Source organism: Brachypodium distachyon, chromosome 1, assembly GCF_000005505.3.
Source record: "Brachypodium distachyon strain Bd21 chromosome 1, Brachypodium_distachyon_v3.0, whole genome shotgun sequence".
NCBI classification, from domain to species: Eukaryota; Viridiplantae; Streptophyta; class Magnoliopsida; order Poales; family Poaceae; genus Brachypodium; species Brachypodium distachyon.
This window is the reverse complement of record NC_016131.3, coordinates 71,815,412-71,842,886: the sequence shown is the minus strand read 5'-3', so window position 1 is coordinate 71,842,886 and position 27,475 is coordinate 71,815,412. Positions and strand designations below refer to the sequence as shown.

The 27,475-nt window shown below is 46.4% G+C and overlaps 2 protein-coding genes and 1 non-coding gene across 3 annotated transcripts; all 3 read left to right on the top strand.

Annotated features, from left to right (window-relative positions):
- Nucleotides 1-7,037: 7,037 nt before the first annotated feature.
- Nucleotides 7,038-8,249, top strand: LOC112271797. Its single transcript, XM_024461942.1, has 3 exons — nt 7,038-7,506; nt 7,601-7,665; nt 7,818-8,249. The coding sequence occupies exons 1-3, from the start codon at nt 7,314-7,316 to the stop codon at nt 7,992-7,994; spliced, it is 435 nt and encodes a 144-aa protein (XP_024317710.1). The 5' UTR covers nt 7,038-7,313; the 3' UTR covers nt 7,995-8,249.
- A 3,903-nt stretch (nt 8,250-12,152) lies between these two features.
- On the top strand, nt 12,153-18,382 carry LOC100838941 (heat stress transcription factor A-2d). Its single transcript, XM_024459209.1, is given in 10 exon segments — nt 12,153-12,322; nt 13,197-13,308; nt 13,421-13,515; nt 13,641-13,755; nt 13,887-14,011; nt 14,358-14,428; nt 14,538-14,593; nt 15,636-15,901; nt 15,903-16,124; nt 17,371-18,382. Coding segments are annotated over 10 exon segments (1,809 nt in total). The 5' UTR covers nt 12,153-12,304; the 3' UTR covers nt 18,100-18,382.
- A 1,078-nt stretch (nt 18,383-19,460) lies between these two features.
- On the top strand, nt 19,461-19,634 carry MIR167G (microRNA MIR167g). Its single transcript, NR_127109.1, has one exon. It is a non-coding gene; the product is annotated as a microRNA MIR167g (primary transcript).
- Nucleotides 19,635-27,475: the final 7,841 nt, after the last annotated feature.

The window sequence follows — 27,475 nt, the reverse complement described above, 5'->3', positions numbered from 1 at the left end:
GCTCGTAGGGGAATGGCCGCAATCGATGGTGTAGCCTACCAATCCCCACCTGAATACATGGGCCAAAACCCGAGAAGAGAGGTAGTCACGTCACGCAGTGTCCGCTACCTGAAGGTCGACTTTCCTGAGTCGATGGGACCATAAAGTAAAGTCAGCGAGAATGTTCCTGACAATTACATGAGGCGGTAGCCGGAAGATCACGCTGTTTCTGGCATCCCAGATTTTCCAGAGCACAGTGATTGCAACAGCAGGCCAGCAACGGTGAGGCAGCGGCAGAACTGATTGTGTGTCCTTGTACAACTGATTGTGTGATTGTCTGTCAAATTTAAGAAAAACATCATTTTCTTAGAAAATTCGAAATTTAAAATAGGCTACCCAAATATATTTTTACAGAAATGGGCTTGCCATGTGCCATGAGTTTTCAATTATGATGGGCCGACAGAAAGGTGGGCCCGACTACAGCCCAAACCAATCCAATACTGACTCATAGGATGGGCTAGGCCAAATTTGTAAAAACGTCTCTATCTTTGTTGTCACGCAAATTGAGCGTGTCAAAATGTTGATAAAGACGTAATTGAAACGTGTCAAATAAAACGTCCTTACATGTATAGACACGAATTTGAACGTCTCTATGAAACGTCTCATATCCTGTAGTCACGCTTAGCTAGTGTCTCTACGTAACTTGACACGGTCCCAGAGGAGACGCTCCGAAGACGCTTTGTGAAAGCGACTCTATAATCCACTAGAGATGAAATATCATGTCTTTAGCCTGCTAATTCAGCGTCTCTACAGGCATGTTTTGTTGTAGTGTGATCGTCTTATGGCATAAGTTCCTCCTTGTGTTCAGGCGATCCTGGTGAAACAGCCAGGCAAAGATTTTGATCTTGAGAGGCACATGGCACTTCCAAATCGCATCAGCCGATGGGTCCGACTCCCCCGACGAGAGCATTAGGTATGCTCCGCGCGTGGAGAAAGGTTGCTCAGAGAGCAGCAGCCTCGAGTCGTCGACATCATTTGACGCGAAATCCTGCAAGAAAGAACAAAGCGAGGCGAGTTCCTCCTCTGAACCGGCCGTTAGTCTGTTCCGCAAGACCAAATCCAGTCCGTTACACGTTACAGCACTGACACGAGCGTGATTCCTCCTATCTTAACTCCGGTTCTGCACGGTCTTGCAGCAGCAGACAGTATCTTTCTTTAATTTGGACCGAAAAATTTCAAGCGATTAGTGCCGCGCAAGTACATCTTCGGTTGGCAAATGTCTGATTGAACCCCAGTCGGTCAATTCGTAAAGTTGGAAAAAAAAGTACTCTCTCTGTCTCATAAAGATTATTGAACTAGCTCTTTTAGTTCAAAGCCGTGTCAATTTTTTTCAAACGTTTCAAACGGAGAAAGTACTGACGAACGAGACACGATTACGAACGTACGTCGTAGCTAGCAGTGAAGAGAACCCAGTTTTCCGGCCAGTCGCGGCGTGGCAGTAATCAGCCCGTAACTAGATTTTTTATTTCGAAAATAAAGTACATCGACTGGTTCATACGGCCACAGGCAGATAAAGTGTACATCGGAACTGAGCTCGCTGGATCTATATGCTCTCTCAAAAAGAGAAAACTTGAACCCAAACAGGCAGAGCACCGTTGCTTCCCGCTGCCGCGGGGTACGTTGCATGCATGTGAACGGAAAAGGGTGAGACAAAAGAAGGTGTGCGAGGCGCGTGATGATCGTGTGCATGCCATGCACACAGTAAGCTGGTCATAAAGGAATCCGAAATAAAGCTAGCTAGCCTAAGCTATCACGTCAATCAAAAGCAAAAGGCATGCATCGACATGGCCGACTAGCTAGTAAAACCTCGAGAGAGAGTTAACGTCTCACAACAGCCACATCATGCATGCATCCACCCTCAAATTAGCTTTGTCGGAGCTTGATTCCCCAGCTAGCAAAGGGCGTGCCATGTGCGTGGTAATCCCACATTATTCCCCCGTAAATAGCTACCGCATGCAGTGAATTAATCGGTCGTTCCGGCCGGGCGGCAATGCTGGATTGGATTGGATTCGATCGACCATTGACCATTCCCATCCGGCCGGCCGCGCGCGGTCACATCAAAATGATCAAAAGCAAGCGACCCGACCCGCACGCAATGCAGCTGGATGGATCAAACAGCTAGCACATGCATGCATGCCTTGGGAGCTACCTAGCTACTACTGCACCCTCTTTTGGAGCGGCTTAGATTTTTTTTTAATCAACAGGAGGCCTCCATAGATTTAAGAAACCAGGTCCGTAACAAACATCTTCAACAACAAGATAATAAAGAAGTCTGAAAAAGAGAACATGGGGAGGGGGTTACAAGCTGAGCACACAGCAGCGAACTACAGATTTTGCGGAACGCTAAACATGATTGGTGCAGCGTCAGCCAGAGTATAGAATTGGCAGGACCTGATCACCTCCCTCTGCGGAAGTCCAGCCTTGGGAGTCAAGCCTTGTTCAAGGACTGAAACCGGGCTGCCCGACGTTACCACGAGCTTTATCTCAGGTGTGCCCGTCGGCGGAGGAAGATTACCTGGTAACATATAAACAGTTGGGGAGGAGTCAGAGAGGCACACTTAAATCCAAGGCAGTAGCAGAGGCATCCCCAGTATACGAGACACCTCTTGACAGAAGGAGTCCATTCTGTCGAGCACATAATCTCTGAACAGCAGCGACCATTTCCAGAGTGACCGCAGGATTAACCACCAAATCTGTTTAGAGGAAATCCAAAGTTGGTTATCAAAAATCCTGTTATTGCGAAAAGTCCAAATGCTCTACAGAATTGCAGCACAGACAATGTTGATAATAGACTCAAAATTAGAACCCAAACGTCTTCCAAAGCGACCATGCCACGCTCTCTATTCATATTTCATATATAACACTCATGTTTTGTGGGATCATCAAAGCGACCATGCCACGCTCTCTATTCATATTTCATAATGCATTCCTTTCTCCGGCCTCTTGTTCCTCGTGCTGCCGGCATTAGCATGAAGATCGCGCGCGAGAGGCACGGCAGCTAGCTGGATCTGGAACGGTCTCCGGCTGCTTTTGCATGCCAGGGACGGCCCTGGACGTACGCCTCCTAGGATTTGATTGGGAACAGTGCTCCTACGACGTCCTGTCAGACTGCTCATGGAACCCACCATGCAGTGTGCGTGGGTGCGTGCATGCAGATGCATTGGGCAACTGCGTACGTGCGTGGACCCTACCTTGCAGGGCCCGGGAGAGATCGATGGACGAGAAACGCGCTCTGCGACGAGAAGCGTCCGATCGGATCCGCCGTCGACTGATCTGATCTGATCTGATCGATCCAGGTTTATCGACCGCAGCGGCTCGGCAGAGACGGCCGTGAGAGCGAGAGTTTGGACGAGTCTCAGTGGTAGACGTAGCCGTATCTATGGCACGTACAATACATGCAAGGTAGTACGAGCGGCCACCGTTCAGGTTCTGATAGTAGATAGACAATGATGTTTTGTTTGTGTGTCGGTTGCTCCATGCTTTTCATTTCCACGAGTTTAGAGCATCCTATGCGCATAGGTACGTGTGCTATTTTTCCGTGCGATGGAACTCCTTAATTGCAGGATCTTGTTGGTCTCTCTTTGGGGACCATACATGTAGTATGCCTACATAAGACCTTCACGAGTCCGTAGAGAAAACAACATCAATTGAAAAAGGGTTAAAAAATGCACTCCTAGGTCAAAAGGCTTTCCGCGTTCCCTGATTGGTTGAAACGCAACGTTTCAAACTTGCGATTCCAAGGACTCCATTAATTGGCCTGGCAGCTAGCTAGCACATGAAACCAAATTAGTGCATGAATGTCACTTCTGCCGTCGTATTGTTACTCTCCTTTTTCACTGACTCCGACGCGGGCGACTACTGTAGATTTTTATCCAGAGAGGCCCTTTCTCATTCGGAATCCACTGCCAGAAATCGTCACGACGCACGCGCGGATGACGGCATCGCTATTGTCACCCGCATGCCCGAGCAGGCGAGCTCGCATCCCATCCCGTAGGTATTTCCGTGCGGGTTGTCCTGCGCGTGTGTGGATCTAGCAGTGAAAAACCGTCGACCCGTCCACTGCAAAGCACGCACAGGGTGGTCAGGACTAGCAGTGGTGCAGCGGCAGTGCGATGGTACCAGGAAAAGAGTGATCGATCGATATCCGCGCCGGCCGGCCGCGAGAGAGGAAAGGCAAAAGACCAAGCCAAAGGGGTTTGCTGACTCTGATCTACAGTATAATGTTATATCCTGGAAAAAAGAAGAAGAAATTACGCGCCGGCCAGGCCGTCCTCTCTGTGACTCTGTCACACGTGCAAACCCACACGGGACCTCTTCTGTGCAGTCCGGGGCCCCTGTCCTGGGTCTGTCGTTTCTTGGACCACCCTTTTCCCTTCGATTGTTTCCTGACGAGCAGAAAGAGGTCCAGACCCGCTTGCTGTGCCATAAGCCCATAACTATCCTTTAACCTTGTCAGATGTTTACTTGGGCACTGAGGAAAGCCGACTGTGTAGGTTCCCGTTACGTACACCACCAAGTCAAGTGTGGCAGTTAGGCAATCACGCAGCGTCCGGAGACTCTCGTGTGTAAGCTAAGCGCACGAGTTTATTTATTAGTGGACGTGGTTGGGCTTCTCAGTTTGGACGGTCATCTGCGTGAGACAAGTATGGAAGTAACTGTGTCCGAGGCTCAGCGTGCACTGTTTTCTCCGAGTCCATCCATCACCGTCCTGATGCAGGCCTGCAGCCGAAAGGAAGAAAAAAAAGGGTGCACCCACAAGGGCAAGGACCGGTCAAACGTTAATGCACGGCGGTGGGCTCCTTCCAACTATCTCTTCTCGTCTTGGTCCCACCCGGCATGCATGTTGGCCCGCCACGTGTTATCTTACCATTGGCTTCCGGGCTCCCCTGCCGGCCCCGTTGACCAAGTCCACGTGGTGGTGCTTCACGTGAGAGTGAGACCCCCGGGTCGGGCTTGGCCGATCCGATCGAGCGTGTGGGCCGCACTGGAGGCCGAACGTGCGGTCGCGTGGCTGGCCCGCCACGCCTTTCCCTGCGCGCCGTGGAGCCCATAACCCCCAGGCCCCAGCCAAGGGACGCGAGAAGCCCGTCCGTCCGGCCCCCGACACGTGGGCCGACGATAAGCCCGTCCGGGGTCATTTCCGTCACTTCGGCATGGGGCGCACGAGGGGGTGAAAGAAAGAAAAAGGGGGTCTGCTACCCTCTGGTCCTGCGCCCCGTCACGAACCGACAAAACACGAACCCAGCGTGACTGCTGCCTCTCGTTTTCGCACAGAAGTACCGCGTACGTGCGTGAGACGGTGAGAGTGTACGACCGTCTCGTTCGTATTCCTCCTCTTGGCTGCCTCGTTCGTATATGGTGTACCGTGTGTACGTGTGTATGGTACGACGAAAATCGATCCATCGCGTTGCAGGCTAGCTAGCTCTCCTTTTGGAATGCCGTCGAGTGGGTCGTGCCACCCGGCCTGTCCATCCAAATCCTTTTTTCCGCATACGGAAACATATGTAAAATGTACTACTCCTAGTGTCTTGGGTGTAAAAGCAAAATGAGCTGATTTACATGGATTTTTGTCCGCACAACACAGAACAAATATTGCGACAGGGCCGCGATCGATCGAGTTGGGTGTCGACGTAAACGGTTTGCATGCATCAACTCAGCCACAGTGCCCAGGCCGGCCCGCGCGCACGGCACAGCTAGCTAGCCAGCCTAGGTTTTGTCACACAGTGGAAAACCTATTTCAGGGCAAAGCATCAACTCCGCTCTCTCCGCCTATACGGCAAAATGATCGATCGATAAACAGGAACAGTGCATGCATGCACGGTTGGAGATCGATCGATCTGGGACGTGACACAACGTTTTGCCCGGTCGGCAACACGCACGCACGTACACGTACCAACCGTTAGTACGTGTACCCTGTACATGCATGCACGCGGCTAGCTCGGACTTGTTCAATCAGGAGCAGTAGCTAGGTGTGCAAATGCGTGCGTGCGTGCGCAGAATTAACGTAGACACGGCACTGCGTCCAGCGTATCTCTCTCCATCGAACGGCCCCTTATAAGTCGATCGGTCTAGATCCAACACTGTTTCCGAGCATTCGAAATGGCCGGCCGATATGCATGTACTCGACGCACGTACGTGCTGTACAGCTAGCTAGCACCATCCAGCTACGGCGCTGTGTGTGTGTGGCGCCGTCGCTACAGCTGCGGTACGTGTCTGTTGGTGCGTGTCGGGCTAGCTTGAGGCCAGTCCAGCACGGACCGGAGGATGGCCCGAATTAAATGCGTGCCTCCGAATCCCTCTTGGACGATGCAACTACTAACTCCATGGTGCCACTGCATGACTGGAGTCGCTAGCTTTCTCCCTTTAATTTTGCCTGAGGGCCGGAAAGCTAGCTTCTTCCTCTTCTTCCTGATCTTCCACGCCTTTTTGGACCACAAGAAGATGAGTAGGATCGAGTACGTCTGTACGTGTGCTGGGGTGCACGATCGAGCACGTACGCACGTATCGTCCGGCGGCGCACGGCAGCGCTCAGGCAGGGGCGCTCGTAATGAACAGCAGCTGGGAATTCATTGTTCATGGCCAGCTAGCTAGTTCCTGATCAGGCTGTCGGTAAATGCATCGACAGTTCGACACGCAGAGTTAAGTAATTGCAAGGACTACTATAGGTGCGCGGAACCTGCGCAATTCCATGTTTCGACATTAACATGGTTGGGAAGTCGTATTTTTTAGGACAGTAAAACTGGGCATCTTGGGAGGTTTCTCACGCCATCAGCGTTTCCGACCGTACGATCTCGACTTCTGAGCATTTGTGACCGTTAGATCTTTCTGTGCATCCCGCCTGGGCCAATTGTCCTACGGGCCGCTGCTCCGTGAGAAAAATCCACGTCTTCTGGTTAATTGGGCTGATTTTGCGGCCCATAAGGCCATACTGCTCCTCCCGTGCGTGATGCGTCTCGGTCTTGGGCTGCCTCGTCTCCTCGTCTCGGTCGACGCTTCTCCTCCCGAGTCCCGACTCCCCGTTCGGGCTGCCCTGCCTCCTCTCCCATCCCAAGTCCCAACCTGCCACTCGCCGCCTAGGAAGAGCTAGGTTCGGCCGTCCTGCGCCGCCGCCAGAGCCCCCATCTCCGCCGCCGCAACCCATCTCCGCCACCCTGCGACGCAGCACCATCTCGTCTGCCGCGACGCGCCACCGTCGCAGCTCATCTCTTGCCGCCCTGCGCCACAACCCCATCACCTCCGCCCTCGCCGCCGTCGCATCGCCCACCTCCGTGACCATGCACTGCATCCCCATCTCGTCCGCCACCCTTGTGCCGCCGTCGAACTACCCCAAGCTCCGCGACCACCCTGCGTCGCAGCCCCATCTCCTGCACCACCCAGCGCTGCAACCCCAAGCTCCGCCGCCGCATCCCCCAGCTTTGCCGCAGCTGCCCTCACCTTCAACCGCCGCCGGAATGAGATCCACAGAGGGTAGGTGATGAGGGCAGAAAAGTCCATGTAAATGCAGTCTTTGTACCCCTGGCTGCATTGTGAATTTTTATTGTGATGTATGCTGTGGATGCAGTGAGTGTAGAAAGTAGAATACTTGTGGTGTACAGTGTGAAATTTTCAAAAAACACTGTGCAACAGGTAATTCAGCATTTTGCCTATCTTCTGGAGTCCCGTGAATTCTTTATATCTCTAGCAGCAGCATATTGTGTATCTTGATATATTTGCAGGTGATCCAAATGCTCTTTCTATATCTCTAGCAGCATCATATTGTTTATGTTATATATTTGCAGGTGATTCGGCATTTTGCCTATCTTCTGGAGTTCAGCAGATCTTTATCGGCTTTGACAGTTCCTAATGTTACCACTGTGATTTCTACAATCAATCGGTCAATGAGAACATATGCGGGACCTTTATTGCTCCTGAGTATATTATTAGATCCATTTGATCCATACTTTGCACATGTCTAAGATCAGAAGGTAATGTACCGATTAGGGAGTTATGGGACAGATGCAGTTGAATAAGTCTACTATGATAAAACAAGCTTGATGGTATGGTCGAAGATAGATGGTTATAAGATAGCGAAACAAACTCTAACATGGTGAGGTTCCCAATGCCATCTGGTATGGAGCCAGAGAATCTATTGTTATCGAGGAGCAAGACTACAATACTCCTTAGCATACCAAATTGTACCGGTATTGAGCCAGTCATGCTATTTACATTGAGTCCAAGTGCCTGGAGATTCTCCAACTTTGAGATGGATTCTGGGATTTCCTTGGTTAGTTGGTTGTATCCGAAGTTTAACAAACGAAGGTCACTTAGATTTGACGGTGTGCCTGGAAGCCCTCCAGCCAACTGGATGTTGTATCCTTCAAATTCTAAGAGATGAGTAGAGAGGTTGCCAACATAGCTGGGGAGACTCCCAGTGAACGGATTATTGGATATGCCAATCATTTGGAGTTGCCGACAATTGCAAAGGCTGGCCAAGAAACTAAGATCCCCTTGGAGATAATTTTCTCGAATATCAAGACGCCAAAGGTGTCTATTGTTTCCAAGTGATGGTACTCTTCCACTAAGCTGATTAGAACGCAAATCTAAGTAAGATATTTCCGAAAAATTTCCTAGAAAATCAGGGAAGGAACCTGTTAGTTGATTATCCGAAAATTTAAGAACAGTGAGTTGTCTCAGTTTTCCAAGTTCCACCGGAATATCTCCGCTTAGGTTGGAGCGTGAGATGTCAAGCACGTTGAGCATGGTGAGATTGCTGAGCACAGAGGGGATTGGACCGAAGATGTCTTGGCCACCCATAGATATTCCCGTGAGACGTGTTAGCTGAGCCAGCCATGTCGGCACGACATCCACAAAGAGGTTTCCCGCAATATTAAGTACCTGAACGTGCTTGCATGCTGCAAGGCCCAATGAAATTTGGCCCGTGAATTTGTTCTTGATGATATCAAATATTTGCAACGCAGGGAGACTAAAACTTCTATTGCTAGGTATAGGACCTATTAGATTGTTGTGCCCCAGACGCATGTCCTCAAGACTAGACATGTTGAAGATGGTAGGAGGTACTGGACCGGAGAGCATGTTATGTCTCAACTGAAGAACTTGAAGTATGAACAAGGAGCCGATACCATCTGGTATTGGTCGAGATAGACTGTTGTTATGGATGAGCATCAAATGAAAAATTTGGTATTCGTCCGCTGAAAAATATTTGGGATATTCCCAGAGAGCTGGTTGAAATTGAACAGAAATTGGAGCCTCGTGAGGTTCCGTATAGTGGACGGGATGGGATCTGATAAACTATTGTAGCCAAGATCAAGATATCCTAGACGAGCTAACCTTCCAAGATCAGCTGGGATGGAGCCAATGAGCTGTGTGTTTGTGAGGTTGAGGACCTGGAGGAAAGAGAGGTTACCGAGGTGAGGGCTGAGCTCTCCTTGGAGGGCCATGTCCGGCAGCTCCAAAGCAGTGACACGCTGGCGGCGGCGGCTGCACGACACACCGATCCAGTGGCAGAAGGATGCACCACTTGTCCAGTTATTTGTAAGGATTGCCAGAGGATCGGATAGCTCTGATCTGAAAGCCAACAGTGCGGCAAGGTCAGTGTTGTTGCTCAGAGCAGGATATGAAACGGCCTTGAACGGGATCAGCAACAAGCTAATGGCCATTAGCATGACTGGAATGTATGAATGGGCCATGTTACTCGAGTGTCGTGTGTGTGCTGTTCTTCCTAAGGTCATACTAGATCATCATGGCGCGCCTCTCGGTGATCTTATCTTATGCATATCCATCATATTTCATCTTTTGTAGAAAAAAGAGGAAGAATCTCATGGTGATTATGCACTCGTTGCTCTCTTCGACATACATAAGCATGGGAAATATTTTGATCTGGACAGGCACTAACATAATTCCGATGATTTATTTGTTCTTTTCATGAAGGCTCATGTAGCTGCAGTAGCATCATGGAATTGTTGACTTTCAGTTTTGGCCTGATCCAATTGTGTGCATGCACTATTCATATAACTTGGATAACACATTTACATTACTAATTTTTTTTTACTTCATACAAGTTTAACTTTTATCCTTCATGTCTCCAAATGTCTGTGCCATTCGTACCATTCTATTGTCAAAACTGACGGACGCTCACCACCCTGATCCAGTATCTTTAATCTCCCATTATGAGACTGACAAGCTGAGAGTGCAACTGTTTTGGCTTGCCTTCTCCTGCCCCTTCTACTACCACTCCGGCAGACAGACCGCTTAAGAGCAGTCGGTATATATCATTCATGGCTACGGAGTAGCTTAGTTCATGGCTGTCGGTATATGTATCGACACGCAGAGTTAATTACAGCAGTTAAGTAACTTGCCAGGACTACTATATACTGCAGGTGTGCATGCGTGATGCATTCTTCACATGCATTAACATGACACTGAATCAGGCCCTTTCGATCGATCGATGAATCTACATCTGTGAATAATTAATCAGCGGCTTATATTACCCCTTGCATGGTTACTCGAGGGAAAAGTATTTCTCATCTAACCAAGAATGTTCACGAAACTGAACACATGTGTACTCTGTAGCTAGCTCGGTCCTCAATGAAATGCACCGGTCTGTGCGGCCCAATTGATCGTTTCTGCAGCTGCAACACGCAGTGTGTTTCGAGCATACCACTAGCATGTAGCTAACCGAAACAGTAACGCATACAAATAGAAAGGGACAAATCACGCCTACTTACAGATATAGATAGCTCCCGTGCATTAATTCAGCTGCAGGAAACTGCTAGTCCTCCCATGGAGATGGGAAAAATGATGGGAACGCCGTTTCACGTGAAGAAGCAACCCCAAAGCCTGCCCTAGCCACAGCTACGCCGACGCCGTACTTGTTGATTGGGAAGTCGCAGCAAGGACGTACAATAATAAGGTAAAAAGCAGAGCATGGGGAAGTCGCAGTGGGTGATGCGTGGAAAAGCCCGGACGAACACGCGCGTGCACGTACGCGTTATTGTGCCTGGCGTCTGGAGACCACCGAGACATGCGCACAGTGGTCTGGCTGGCGTCAGGACTTCAGGATCGGCGAGGGAGTGGATGTTTATTGCGAGGGTGGGCTGGCTGGCCTGCGTGCGACGTCTCGCTCTTTTGCCGTCCTCGTGCAAGCTCACCTCGCCTTTTTCAGTTTTTCACCAAAAAGTTTTCTGCTGTGAATATATGTGGGAAAGATGCCGGGCGGGCGGGCGGGCAACGGAGTGCTTTGTGTGTGTGGCCGCGATCGATGTAGGCGAGTACGAGTATGGCCTGGCTTTACTTGCTGCGTTCAGTTCAGTGCTGCAAGCTAGCTGCCTAAAGGAGTGGTACAACCTTTTCTTTCACTCTTTATTTTTCTTTTTTGAGCTGCTTCCCTCTCTCTATTACATTTTAGATTTTCTCAGGGATCTTTTTAGAGATACGCAAGGGATAGGGATTCTAATTGCAGAGATTTCATTGTGTATTTTTCGGCCCAGACAGACATTTGGGCCCAAAGATGTCAAGGCCCATCAGAGATGGAAAAGAGGCCTTTCCGTAATAAAGCCCGCCTACAGCCCGAGTATAGAAGAAGAAAAACTGAAAGAGCATTAACCATAATGTACCTAAACTGTTCTAAACTAAAAAAAAACCCTAAACTGTTCTTAGAAAAACAAACAAACCATAATGTACCTAAACTGAACTGGGATTTCAGTTTCTAATCTCATGGCCACACCCACGCTAACACCATGATTCATGTGAAACAAACAACAATTGTTCGCTCGAAAAAATTGTGAGACAAAATTTTCGGCTGTTGGGATCGAAAAAAGGAACTACAAAAGGGGACACGGGAGAATAAGAAATGAGCCGTTCACTCACTCCACGAGATGTGAGCACGAGGCACGAAGCATGGCTCCCACGCATGCTGCCAATTAAGCTGACGGTCACCGTATTTCCATGGCATCATGTTTGGTGCAGGCAGCAGCAATGAGCCAATGACCGGTAAATTTCACGCCTGGTCCCTTGGTACACGAGAATTGCAATCTTGACCCGGTCCCTATTAGAAGATCGAGGGACATATGTCTAAATCAAACAGAGATTAGGGACCGTATCAGGCTATCAGCACACCTCTGTTCGCGTTAACCCAAAGCAGTCGTCAAGGGGGGTTTGCAGGAATATCAGAACCCCAACCGGCCTCCCTGTGTTTTGCTTGCAGTGGCGTTTCCGCGAGGGTTTCCGAGAACAGAGGGGGAAGATATCACCGCACGAGGCTGCTGATATGGAGACCGAGTTCCAGGTACAGTACAGGCTCCACTCCTTCCTAATCCTACTTCCTTCCCTTGTTCCTGCTCTAAGATGCAACGGATTAGGGCGTCAGGAAAGATGCTATTCGTTGCTCGTGGTAACGATTCGCCGGTTTCCTTGGTGATTTTGATTGCCCCGGCAGGAGGATTGGATTGGGACTGGATTGAAGCTAGGGTTGGGTAGGAATACGCGATTGAAGCCTGTGTGAATTGGAGGATAGGAAGTTTGGATTGGGGATTTCCTCCCTTTAAAGCTGAGATGGCTGGCCGGCCGCTGTCTGCTCTAGTTATGACGATTTTAGGGTGGGGACATACATGTGAATCTTTAGACTAGATTAGTGTAGATTTAATGCTTTTAGTCTGTACTTTTTCATGGCATCGAATAAACATCTACAGTAGTTCGCTGTAAAAAAAATACATCTACGTTGGAGAACGGTTTGCTCTCATATACTCCATTTCCTTTGTGATAATAGAATTATAGAAGTAGGAGTCCCCTCCAAACTTGTTGTCATTTGGGCTTGCTTGATGCAGTCTGATACAACTCCCATGTTTTTAAGAACGTTAACCTAAACAAACACATGCCAAATCATCTCCATCTCCCTGTGTTAACATTTCCCTCCAAAATTGCATAATTGCATTTGCACGAGTACAAATTTATGGCCCATACACAGTTTTGACAAAGATGAGTGCCGATGGAAGGAAAATGTAAACTACTCCTCCAATCCTTAATTCTAAAACCACAACAAAAATTTAGGATCGGAGGGAGTATGTTAGATGTTTACAGTTAATTCATGTTGCCATTTTGCTGTATTTTACTTCATGTGTTGTAATAATACAGAATGTTTTGAATGGCCATTACTAATTTAGGATGGCAAGGAGGAGGTCATCCAAGGATGGTACATGGATGACAGTGAAGAGGACCAGAGGCTCCCTCATCATCGTGAGCCCAAAGAGTTCATTCCTCTTGACAAGCTTTCAGGTCTGTGCATTTGCTGCTGAAATTATTCACTGTTGTCTGTGCGTGAACACTAGTACAACTAGCTCTGATAAACCTGCTGGATGCTAAATCGGTGCACATTTCAAATGCCCAGAGTTAGGAGTAATAAGCTGGCGCCTAAATGCTGATGACTGGGAGAAAGATGAGAACCTCAAGAAAATCCGCGAGGCCAGGGGATACTCTTATGTGGTTTGTCATTGATCCTTGTTGGCTACTTAATGTTCCGTATTTTCATTTTGATTGGCAAGCTCAAATGCTAAGCAAGTAGTACATCAATCAAGTGTGACAAACATGTTATGTTTTTCCTTTTGCAGGACATATGCGACGTGTGTCCAGAGAAGTTACCAAACTACGAGGCCAAGCTGAAGAATTTCTTTGAAGAACACTTGCATACTGACGAAGAGATACGTTATTGTCTTGAGGGCAGTGGTAGGTGCCTTCTTTATAATTTTTTCGGGCATTGAAGACAAGAACGGTTTTAAACTGCTTTATTTCCAGTAATACTCATGGCGGCATTCTTTCTACATACTTTACCTATTTGTTTTTCTTATGTTGTCAAGGATACTTCGATGTGAGGGACCAAAACGAACAGTGGATTCGTATAGCAGTGAAGAAAGGGGGCATGATTGTTTTGCCTGCGGGAATGTATCACCGCTTTACGCTGGACAGTGACAACTACATCAAGGTATCCTTACTTTCTTCCTTTGCTCCTGCCATAAGTGTTGGTCTCCACAACATGTGAATGAATTAAAATGACTGGACTACGTATTCTTCTGTCAATCTGTGTGTAACTTACTTGTATGGATTATTGGTAGATTCAATTCTTTGAGCCCACAACAGTGCTACTAATCTCTGGTCTCACCGCACAACTAGATACTGTCTTTGTGAAATTCAATACAAGTGGCGCCTTTTTATTGATCACATATTCATAAAATTCTTTTCCATATCCATGTTCAGTTATTCATAAGCAACATCCCGGTCTAATATGGAGATGTGATATTCCTTTTCTTCTTACTCATAATGTTCCACAGGCAATGCGGCTCTTCGTGGGTGAGCCTGTCTGGACGCCGTACAACCGCCCCCATGACCATCTCCCAGCTAGGTAATTTTGTGAGGTCTAAGACTTATTCTCTGTTCTTATGTGCCTATTTCCCTTGCACTTCTCACTGGTCTTTCTCGCCCCTACTTACGGAACTGTGTCATGATTTCAGAAAGGAGTACGTGGACAAAATTATCAACAGAGGTGGGAATCAAACTGTCGAAGCTCGTTGACGGCATCTGTAATGCTAGGCTGAGTGTTTCTTCTGTATGTATTACTCCCCCCAAATACCAAATAAGACGTGTGATTGGCTGTCATAATGTAATCCTACCATCCTGTATCAGTACACAGTGGTAGTCTGAACAAAAATCGGTTTAATAGTCTTTCCTGAAAACTTAGCAAGCCCGTGTTTAGTTAATAAGGACACACCCCACATTTCAGTGTCAGCAAGGGTGTTTGTTTATGGCGATCAAATGTACTTGTGGTGTCTGATGGCTATGGTGGTCCGAAATCCCATCTTATATCTGAATAATGTTTGGATACCTGTGTTCATTTCCTCCTACCTAATCTCGTGCCATTGCATTTCGTGGTTCACCTGTTGACCTTTGTACCATTAATGCAGTGCCCCCCGTCCGTTTCGCCGTATCTCACAGCGGGGACAAAATCTTTGCAATCATTGTGCTGTTGATGCCTACAGAACTGAAAAAGTTTATGGATGTCGATGAGCATTCCTTATTCCAGTTTGCAAAAGCGACAAATTGTTCAGACACAATGTCAACAAAAAAGAGATAATAGTCCAGTAAGTAACACATTTCGTACTAGCAGGAGTGCCAACAACTGAGGCGTGATCAGCACTTCGATGATGAGAGTTTTTTCCCCCGTCGGGTGAGAGAATCCACGAAAAAGCCCGGGAAAAAGAACCAGCTTTCGTGTACCAGGGCGGCGCAGAATATCTGGCTCGCGGCAACTTGCAGCCAATCAGGATCTCCGCAAGGCCCTCCGCAAAAATGTCGCCGAGACGTCCGGATTCAGACCAGAGAAAAGAAAAATGGCACAAAAAAGTTGTCGCCGTCGCCCGTCGGTTCTGCCTGTCGAGTGCCGATTCGCGGTCGCCTGCCACTTGCGCCGTGCGCACCAACGTCAGCCACATCCCGGGCTCCGGCATCCAGAAGCTTCCGAGCCGGCCACAAAAGCGCCGCGCGGGCCTGGAACCTTCCGCCCCCCTCTCCTGATACCTGAACCACGCGCCCTCTTGCCACCCCCGTACTAGGTATTTATCAGCGCCCGCCGCCCACTCTCCCGCGCGTAAAGGCCGGAGCCGAGGCGCTTGTGAGAGTTCTGACTCTTCCTTTGGTTCTTGTGATCCTCGCGCAGGATTCTTCCGTTTTTCCGAGAACGGGCGACTCAGATCCCACCTTCACCTTGGGGTTGTTTGGTGGGCGATTGATCCGCACACGACGGGCGGATGATGGAGCACGCAGTGCTGCCGGTGCCGGGGAGGGTGAAGGAGGAGTGGTCGCCGGAGGAGGAAGAGGAGGCGCCGCGGCCGATGGAGGGGCTGCACGAGACGGGCCCGCCGCCGTTCCTGACCAAGACGTTCGACCTGGTGGCGGACCCGGCCACCGACGGCGTCGTCTCGTGGGGCCGCGCCGGGAACAGCTTCGTCGTCTGGGACCCCCACGTCTTCGCCGCCGTGCTGCTCCCGCGATCCTTCAAGCACAACAACTTCTCCAGCTTCGTCCGCCAGCTCAACACCTACGTGAGTATCTCTTCTCCTAGCCTCCAGATTCTTCTGCTTAATCTGGCTCGTGCTGCTCAACTTATACTTGTTCAGTTATCCTGCACTCACGAGTCGTTTTTTGTTGCTGCAATTCGCCAATTCCCTACTATCTTGCATTGTACTCCTGCAACGAAGAGGAGTACCACTACCAGCGTCCAGTCTAGATATCTGTGAAAGAATTGTACCTACTTGCAGCGATTCGTTTCTTTATGTCGCTGAATTACTTGAGTGAAAGATTAAGACTCTACCTCGTGTTCAATGTTCACATTTTTCAGAATGACCGATCAATGATGGAATACGCAACAACCGGCGAACTGTGGATAGTTTTTGTCTAGCAGATAATTTCCTAAAGAACCTCTAGAAGATAATTCTTATTTTTGTGTTTAGTGTCATGGTTCATGGTCACATCGATATGCATCTGATTCTTGAGTGTCATACAGGACTAAGATGGAAAGTATAGTACAATTTGATAATTTGGTTCAAATTGTGAAAGAAGAGTAACACGTTTTGAAAGGAAGAGCTTTTAGTAACTCTTCTTTGCATCAACAGTAAGCGATCCTTACTGTGATTGTTTTCACTTTCTGTGAGATTTTTTATGTATAATAATTAGCAGAACTCCAGACTGGAATCATATGTTCGTGGCCCTTGTTTGAGGGATTAGGATAGCTAGACCTCTTCAACATACTTTTATAGCTATGATACTATTTTAGGAGAACTCTTATATCTCTGCCAGACTGCCACTGTATGTCTACGTGATGACATGGTGAATCCTTTTGGTTTCAAAGGAAAAGAGTTCTTGTGAGTTGTGACAAATCCTTTGCCAGAGGCATGTGCATCGAACCTTACTTCCTGAAATGTTTTCAATAATCCAGAATAGGAGATGCTGGGAGACTGAATAGACTGTATCTCCTTGACAAACATATTTAATTTCTGACATGCTATTTCTTCAACTTCTTACTGTGTAGCTAGATGGATCAAGACAATGGATGAAGCTACAAGAACCTGCTTATTTGTTCTAGAAGACTCGTTTGATCACCACCAAGCAATATAGTATACTACTACTATTCTTCACTGCTTAAATTTTGACGAAAAACCATGTGAAACCTACCATTTAAGTTGAGCTCTGCTGTTCGAGGCTTGTGGACTTGAGCGAACTGCAGTTGTTTTGCTACTCTTTTGTTTATGGAAATAACACTAGTTATTTTGCTTATACTGCACCGTGCAGGGTTTCAGAAAGATTGATCCAGACAGATGGGAATTTGCGAATGAGGGTTTCATTAGGGGCCAGAGACAGCTTCTAAAGATGATAAAGAGAAGGAAACCACTGCCTTATCTCCCTTCATCACAACAACAGGTCCTTGGATCCTGTCTCGAGGTCGGTCAGTTCGGAATGGACGAGGAAATTGAAATACTAAAGCGTGACAAGAACGCCTTACTTGCGGAGGTGGTAAAACTAAGGCATGATCAGCAGAGCACGAGAGCTGACATGCGAGCCATGGAAGAGAGGCTACACCTTGCTGAGCAGAAGCAGCTCCAGATGATGGGTTTCTTAGCAAGAGCAATGCAGAACCCTGATTTATTTCTTCAGTTGATCGAGCAACAAGATAAATGGAAGGACGATGCTTCCTTGAAGAGGAGACGGTCCATCGACATGGCCCCGTTCCTCAGCCCCAGGGAGGCCACTCAGAACGAGCAACACAAGTCGACAATCCTGTCGGAGCCAAGGGAATTCGCGGTGCCAAATCAGCCTGGATTCTCTGAGCTGGAGAATTTAGCATTGAGCATTCAGGGGATTGGGAAGGGCACGAAGGATGACAAAGGTTGCCAGAATCAGGTGAGCGGTGAGGTCGAGCTGACTGACGATTTCTGGGAGGAGCTGCTAAGTGAAGGAATGAAGGATGAATCTGGGATGCCAGAGCCGGAGACGAGGAGACCTAGATATGTTGATGCATAAACGCAGAATCTGAATCATCATCTAAGTTTAACAGTAAAGCCAAACACTCTTACACGATAATTCATGACCATTGAATCTGTATACCAATTGTTTGATTTTTATTTTGAGGGGACTATAAAACCATTTTAGTAATAGGCTGATAGCTCTATTGTACACTATAGTATATTGTAGTGCTAGTTTATACCGATAGACTAATTGTATTGCTGGTTGGACGGAACAGATTGTATGGTATATCGCGTAGTGTAAACTTCATTGTTAATGGTAGTACTACAATTTTCTGGAATTCTGATGATCTTAGTCCATTGTTCGCACCTTTCTGGATGAAGGATCGTTCTTGGTCCGGAATTTTTGCGTGTAAATCGTGTTGTGGCGCTGTTAATTACAGGAGATACTGCTACTAGTATTCATCCGGTCCCATCCGTGGCGAGCGATGGGTCTATTTATTCAGCTTTGTCTGTTTTCAGCCGCTGTGCAGAGGATACAGCGTGGTGCTTTTCCAGCCGGTTTGCAGAGGATACGGCAGGTGTACTCGTCAAGACTTGTGCAGACTTCACTTCACACCGGGACATAGACACCAACGTACTGACTTGTCGATTCATGGTCTGCTCACTACTAGCCCCCACGGTAGATCCTGAACCAAATCTACCGAAGTTACTAGCAGTAGCAGTTAGGAGCTGATAGGTTAGACCAAATTACGAGTATTCCCTCCGTATCTAAGACGTTTTTTTACATAGATACATTCATATTTTGATAAATTTGAATCATTTAATATGAGACGGAAGGAGTACATCTCTGTCATCTCATCTGGAACTCGTAGCCAAAAGGGCGACACGCGTACACGAATACCGGTTGGAAAGAGTTCCAGGCATGATCACGCAGCTCCAAATCTAGGCGCGGATATATATAGTTTAAGCTCCAGCGCATGCATGCTGATGCCGTTATGCGGCCTTTTTTGCATATGTTAATCTCGGGCGCGCGCGTGCTAGCTTGGATCATATTCATATGGTGGGTGAGTGAGTGAGTGAGCAACTGAGCATGCTTGCTTGCCGTTATTCTCTTTTCCTTCCTTTGGGTTTGGGACCGTTCTCCACCTTTGGATTATTATTCTCGCGCCCGCATCAGCTTCGTGGCTACCAAACAAACCAAGAGTCGACGTCATTCCATTTGCGAGGATGATTAAGCGCTCCATAAAAAGCCATAAGCCCCGTACCAGCATCTCCCAGCCCCCATTCCCCTAACCTCTCTCAGCTCTCTCTCCATATCTATGATCTCTTTTCCATGAAGGATGAGAGACGATGGCCGGTAAGTATATATGAGGGTCGTAGATCGATGTGTTCATGTTCATTCCATTCGATCATTAGCTTGTGCGCCACAAGTAGATGAAGCTGCCAGCATGATCTGAACTCCACGCACCACATGTGTATCTTGGTGCTGTGTACTCGATCTTCAGATTGATTACATGCACGCATGAGAAACTGTGCAGGCGATCTGCAGATCATCTGGCAGCTTCATTTTCTCATGGCAGCACACCGGCCACCTCTCACCGATCAGTTCGATGAAATGAAACCCTAGAGGTTGCAGCTGCTTCGATATCCCCACATGATCGATGTAACAAGGGGAAACAGAAGGCGCACAAGTAAGTAATTGAGATCGATTTCTCATCAGTTCATGTAAGCTCCCCACATATACTCCCGGCCTGTATATATATCGATCTAACCTTAGATGGATATAGATACAACACAAACATGTGATATTTAGAGTACGTGTGACTAGCGGTTGAATCATGTACATATACACACACTGGTTTTTCTTTCCATTTTCTCCTTGATTGCTTAGCCAGCTTTGTGGAACATTTTCTCTTCTTGCTAGCTCAGCCAGCTACGAGAATCCAAAATTAAGAGCTTCATCAATTCATACATGCATTTTCCTAAAAATGGGAGAAAGAAGAGTTAATGTTTTCGAAAGATATATCAGAGTTGAGAGTTGGTTTATTTGTTTTTTTTCAAGAAAATAAAGGTAAAACTTCATAGCCTCTGTGTATCTAGGATGCACACCACCATAATTTATTAAAGGAGATGTCAGGCCAGGTCAAAACATCATTCTACAAACAGAGTACATGAAGTAACTACCAACAAGATAACTACGACAAATAAAATAAAAATATAGCAACAACTAAGTTTTTCCGAAGCAACACTTTCAACAAAGGATAAAAACGTGCACTCTGACGTCGCTGGATTAGACAAGGATTTTAATGCACATCACGAAAACGACTCCTTTAACAATGAAATGATGTAAGGGTATCTCCAAGGGCACAAGCCAAACCCTCCTCATTTGTCCATTTGGGGTTCTTGGAAAAAAAATGCAATCCAGTGAGGCCTCCCCCCTTCCTCCAATATGTGTTCATCTCCCTCATTTCTTCCCCAAATTTGAGAAGATGTTCTTATTTGTGCAAAATTTGTCCACTTGTCCACCTGACTCACATGTCAAAGACTAATGAAAAGGATAAATGAGTGCTCTCATTGGACAACATCATATTTTCTCCACCCTCATCTATCTCCCACAGAATGGACAAATGGAAGGAACAAATTGGCCTCACGCTTGGAGATGCCTAAGTGTATGTACTCCAGAGATAGCAACATAGGCCACCATTGGGACTCCTCTCAATCGTGCACCGATCTGATCAATATCACCTCGGATCAAACCAAATCAGTGGACCCCCGTGAACATAATATCTTGATGTTATACTCGACCGATCTTCAGATTGATCATATGCATAGGAATCTATAGACGATCAGATTATGTGGTAACTTCATTTTCTTTTGGAGGGAAAAGACAGTAGGTTAAAGACCTACTGTCATATATTGCAAATAAAACTGTACAGGGGTGGTGCGAAGTACCCCAAAAAATAAAAAGGTTATCTAAAATTTGAGATCCAAGTCTCGAAATTAGCATATTTCTTTCTGTTGGATCTATGGAAGACAAGATTAAGTTTCCTACTTGAAAAGTCTTCGGCATCTGTAGAAGTTTGGCTGAATTTGCTCAAAGATAAAATCATTTCAGTTGCTCCAAGCACACGGGGTCACAATTTCCATATGAAATGGAACATTAAGCTCTTCCTTCAATTGGGTCACATTTTGGTGCACGTTCAGTTTTGCACCCCATCTCCACATGCAGCCGTCGCGCACCTAGCTCCTCACTCTCTGCCGGCTAACTCATGCCTCAACCGTCGCGAGCAAGCTCCTCATTCTCCGCCGGCCAACTCATGCCTCACCCGTCGCGAGTAAGCACTCATCTTCTCTCGGGCCGCCATCCATCTCCTCCTAGCCGCACCCATCTCCACTAGCTGCAGCCGCCAACCATCTCACCTCTTGGAGCCGCTAGCCATCTCCACCTGCCGGTGTAGTCCATCTGTTTTATCTTCTTCCCAGAATGCCCGCCCATCTACTCCACCTGGAGCCTCCCGCATCCCTAGCTGCCCCGTCTCCGCCTCTGCACCTTTTTCCTCCATCTCTACTGGATCAAGATGGCAATGGGGCCGCGAAACCCGAAGACCCACGGGTTTTTACCCCATTAGGGGACGGGTTTGGGTCAAATTCAATCTCCGCAGGTTTGTTCATGGGTCAAAAGTGAAACCCAGCGGGTTTCACGAGTTCAAACCCGTTCCAGCACTCCCCGAACCCGGTACCCGTGAAACCCACCAAAATTCAATATGGCCCATAAAAATGGCCCGATACAACCCATATTTCTACCCCAAATGGTGTTATTATATGTGTCAAATGTTGATGTTATATGTGAGAACTATATGATGTTGTTATATGTGTGAATGGTGTCTAAATTATATTGTTTTGTCTTATTTTGGAACTGAAATGAGTTTTTTTCCATTCATGTTGCTGCTGAAACTTTGCCTTGGTGCTGAAATGCTGGCGGGTTCGGGTTCCCCAACGGGGATGAAAAACCCGATGGAGATGGGGCTGGGAGAAAACCGAAACCCGCGACCGGGGACGGCGACGGATTTGGGATGAGGGCCGCGGGGACAGGTTTGGGCAGCCACTACCCGGCGGGTTTCGTCGCCGTTACCATTCGGACTACTGGAATACTTATAAAGGCACCAACATCTTCTTTTCTAAAACCACCCCACAAAACGTACACAAAGCATTTCCACCTCACAATACCCAACCATTAGGCCCACTAAACCAGATCTAACCACTGAGATTTAGTCTGCTAATTTTTTTAGATGTGTAAGTGTAGTGATTAATTTCCGTCAGACTGCACTCTGCCTCCCGATCTGACCATCCTTTTACTGCGCACGTACGCAGCTACCACTTCTTCCGATCAAGGCATCAAGCCTTCCTCTCTTGCCTTCGAGCGCCCGCCGCCCCGTCGCTGCTCTCCCACGGTGCCGCAGGTCTCCGCTGCACGCACTTCCGCCGGCCGAGTTAATCTTCTCTTCCATTGTTTCCTCTCCCAAGTTATACACCGCAAGGACCAGAGAGAGGAGGCCATCAGATGTGCAGCTGCCGTCGGCCAGCCGGCTGAGTGAATCGGCGCTGCTCCGGCGGCCGCGAACGGCGATCTCATATTTTCTTCCTACTCTCTGCAAGGATTCAAGTCGCACCCCAAGGACAGAGCTCAAGAATCCCCTCAGACCCACCTTGATCCCCTTTACATGTGGCGTGATTAACTTTCTTCTTGGCTATTTTAGGTAGGGTTTTACTTGAACGTCCCAATATTCAGGTTTATGTGCCACGGCAATCTTGTACTCATCAATTTGGATTTAATTTCGGCAGGACAACACCATGTATGGATGTCAGATCTGAAGTATCCATACTAAATCGTTGTTTCTTGGTGTTTCTAGATAATAATCATATTGTATAGTGTTTGATTAGTATACTTCTCTTTGCAATCTCTTTTCCGGATTGCAGTACATCTAGCTATAATTTATTTCATTGCGCCTGTCATCTTGCCCTTTAATATGCATGCAAATTAACCTTAAACTGCAACCATCGACGGTGCTTAAAGAATATGGTTGACATCACATTGGGCTCAGTAGTGCAAGACTCATACTAAGCTGAACTTTTAAGTTGTTAAACTATGAACCATCTAATTAGTTTTATGCAGGACTCCCTCTGATCCTAAATTCTTGACTCAAATGTGCCCAAATATGGATGTATTTATTCTTAAAAAGAGTATAGATACATGTAATATTTCGACAACAATTTAGAATCGGAGTGAGTACCAATTAAAGTGGCCAAATATTTGGCAAGTCATTTGGCTTGAAACCAAATACAATCCAAACACCTATATCTTGCAAATATTTTGGTCATGTCTTTGATTTGGTCATGCCAATATTTGGCAGGGCTAAATGGGGCTCAATCCAAACAGGCCCAAATACTCCTAGGTTGACCGTGAAGATTAACCTTTCTTTTGAAGATATGTAATGTTAATTTGGCATATCAAAATTGCGCAGTAGCTTGACAAGCTGTCGGTGGGAGATTCTGATAGACCTTGGTACAACAAACAAATAGTATGCCTTTTTCTTCAACTCGATTTGCATACCAGGTTTCACAGTTCGGGACTTTCAATCTTGCATGTATCCAAAGGAAAATCTTGTCTGTACTTGTGGAATGAAATTCTGACAATCGTATAGTACAAAATAAGTGTGGTAAGAATGTAACTTCCTCTTTTTTAAGGGGAGAATGAGACAATGAGACTTTAGAAACAAGTACATATTGTGTTGTTTATTTTATGATGATCTATGTCTTGTTAAGACTAAATGCAAGAGAAAGATCAGTGTCCTTGTACTATGTTTGTTAGGCATCTTACAAGTAAATCTATAGTATGCTAATATTTTACATGGGATGTCTTTCCAGGAATTTGACACTTAATATGCAGTCTTTTTGGGAAATGAAATAAGCTCTGACAACAACAGTGGAGTATGAAATCACTCTGTATGTAAACTAATCGTCCAGATGTAGCTTCAAATGTTTTTTGCCAGTACTAGCACACTAAATCATTTATGGATTTCAATCTTACTATTTCTCACAAGTTGGAAGCATTCATATTTCACCAGTGAAGATATGAGGAATTTATTAACCATATACATGTACACTACTAACAATTACACCTTTGTGCATGTGTCTCATTTCGCAGGACAAAGGCTTGGAGAAGATTTGCTCTCTAATAAGTCTTGTACAGTGAGATAAACATTGTGGTGAAAGGAAGCAAAGAGAGGAGGAAAGCATGAAGGAAGTTCGTCATTGTTTGTTCTGCACAGTCAAAAATCATGGAATTGTCATACCTGATGGTGACATGTGTTTTCATATTGTATAAATAGCATTTGATCAACCCGTTGTTATTTAGCAACACACGCCCGACTAACTGTGACGACACTTTGTTGGTTGATATATATTGGCTGATCAATGTTTTTTTTATTGATTTCTAAATTTCTAACATATTATATTTTTCATTGCGAATTAGGCGTAGCTCAGGTGGTTGGTTCCTTGTGGTGGGACCAGCCCACCTAAGTTCAAGACTTCGATTGACATGGGTGCTCGCATTTCGTTGGATTTATTTCAGGACCTAACCGGTGTTGTGCTTTCAACTATGAGGCGTGTTTTAATTCGTGCTTCCGCCGCACACTTGGCATCAGAGTCCGGTGCACACGCGAGTTCCCACATGACGAATGATTCGAGTCACGGTTCGAGTCGGCTGACGTATCGTTGAGCCGCCCGCAAGCGTGCTGCGGGCCTGACGGCTGATAGAGCTTTGGCGCGGACGTCGCGGCTTCCACCCTTTCCACCACCAACATTGCAGGCCGGTTAGCGGCTTCTGATCTGACGCTTTCCGCGGCTGCAGCCCTGACGCGCTCATCCTGCGCAGCTTTCTCGGCTTGCTGGCGGATGCGCACCTCAGCAGGCATCATAGACGCCAGGATGTTGTCAAGTCGCTCCAGAGCTCCTTAAGGGTTTGGGTCGTGGGGGCCGGCGCGACGGTGGGTGGTGGCATCACGAGGGCGACGGCTATAGCGGCGGAAGGGCAGTGATAGAGGCGCGATGAGTTGCAGTGCGGTGACTAGCCTCCCTAGTGTAACCAAAGACAACAACATATTCTTTTTTGTGCAATTCTAAATTTTGAATTTACAATAACATATAAATATACAATTGTGTGAACTTAGACTTAACTAGTTGTTGTATTAGATTCATACTCATATATATATATATATATAAATATACAAATCTAAGTTTTGTATATCCAGAAAAGAAATTGGAATTGGTGTTTCATTGGAATTTCAAGAGCCAATTCAATTCAGAACCACGGAATTGGTATTCAATTTAAATTTAATTTTCTGAAGAACCCAATTCAATTTCAGAGCCTCTCAATATCTATAACCAAACGAAGCCTACATAAAGTATACTATCTTCTTGATTAATTTATTTGTTAGGATATGACCAATAATACGTTGAATCTCTCGACTTAACCATATATGGAATTCTAGATGCGTATATGAAAAATAATAGAATTCTAGGCATTATAACTTGTATTTTTTCGTTATCTACTGGATCCTTAGCAATTTAAATTGTATTTTTACTTGCTTCAAAACTTTCATGGTTTCATTGTTTAGTAATATATAACTTTAATATATAAGATGACAATTAAAAGCTTTTGTCTCCTCGAATGTTGTAGAGTTCAGTTGTTGTACACCCACCCAACACAAATATCATCAACACTAGCCCACCTTAGGGTTGCTAGTTTCATGGAGCTGATACTTACGAGTCAATTTCGGAGTTACCTTTCTATTTTAACGAGGTTTAACTTTATTTATTTATTTTGACCATTAGATAAAGATCCTGTGTCTTGCTTATGATTTCGACCAACTGTTTCCTAGCTGGACCCAAAAAGTTAATTTGATATCTTATTTCTCTATAAGTTTTGGTAGAGAATAGAAAACTTGATCATCTCCTGTAATCTAATTCTGGAAACATTTCATCTGTGGTTGTTTGGCGATCTCTATATTTATAGCTGCGGTATTAGTTTTTTTTGGCGAACTGTGGTATTAGTTGAAATCCCATGCAAGTCTCGTACGTACATGGTGCATCTCTCCAATCAATGTGCATACCAAGTACAGCTAGCCAACGGGCCGGACATTTTCAAAAAGCCCACCTGCACGTCGCCTGGGTCTCACGGGCCAGCACTGCCTGTTTAACAATTTTTATTTTGTTTACATCCCTCTCCTCTGGCCCATCTAATCTCTTTTCCCCTATGTCTTTCCCCTCTCTCTTCTCTTTTTCTTCGGTCCATTTCCTCAGCCCTCATCTCTTTTCCCCTGGGCCTTCCCCCCTCTCTCTTCTATTTTCCCCGGGCCTTCCTTCTTCCCTGCTCCATCTCCTCAGCCCAGCACGCACGAGCGCCCCGTTTCTCTAAAAACCGAAACCATCAAATTTATTCCCATATGAAAGTTTGCACATTTTTGTATTTTTCATTTTTTTAAGGTATTACAGGAAGTGGGCTTTTGGGGGGGGGGGGCGTCGGGGTAAACGAGCCCGGCCTGGCTGGGTTTTGCCGGAGCGGCCCGGCATGGCATGACTCACTTATAAACGGGCTAAAAGGGCTTGGACCGTGCTGAGCCCATTCAGATGCGGGCCCATCCTGGCCCGTTGGCCACCTGTAATACCTATCGAGGACTCGAGCACACTGTTGTTTAGTTTTTTTTTTTTGCTCTTCACGTGTTGAGCACATGCATAGTCCCGTCTCCTTGTTAAACTCATATACGACATGCAAACCGTGTTTTAACTATAACTCAACTCCACTCGGATGGATCCGGTGGTTTGTGTGGCGGAAGCATGAATCTGTTTTGTGACGTGTAGTTTTGTTCTGGAAATTTTAAATCCGATGTTAACATGAAACATGGTGCCTTTTTGTCCAGGCAGTTTCATATACATGTCCACCTAGTTTCATATAAATCCGATGTTAAAAAGTTGAGCCTTAACGATCACAAGCCTTAACGAGTCGAGCCTTAGAGCAACTCCAAGAGATGCCCCAAATCTTATCCCCCAAATTTCATATATAGGGATTCCCTATCCCATATCTCCCTCTCAAATTTCAACTCTCTTCAGCAGATTCTCCAAATCTCATCCTCTATAATTCACTTGTCTATATTATATTTATATCTTCAACCGATTTTTTAAACTTCAATGTTTCAAATGAGTTATTTGAAATCATATATTTGAAACCTTTTCTCAAACTTGCTCTTGCTGTAGATGGATAACACCATTCTAAACCTTTTCTTAAATTTTATCAAAATCGGACATCGTTCGGACATTCAAACAAGGCGAAGTATCCGATGAAACCCTCAATTCGGTGCAAACCGTGCAAACTC

Bases quoted from the DNA above. Each gene is read 5' to 3' on its own strand.
- LOC112271797 (XM_024461942.1), top strand. From the start codon at position 7,314: ATGCACTGCATCCCCATCTCGTCCGCCACCCTTGTGCCGCCGTCGAAC. The intron at 7,507-7,600 runs GTAGGTGATGAG...CTGTGGATGCAG, and splicing joins CGGAATGAGATCCACAGAGG to TGAGTGTAGAAAGTAGAATA. The intron at 7,666-7,817 runs GTAATTCAGCAT...ATATATTTGCAG, and splicing joins CAAAAAACACTGTGCAACAG to GTGATTCGGCATTTTGCCTA.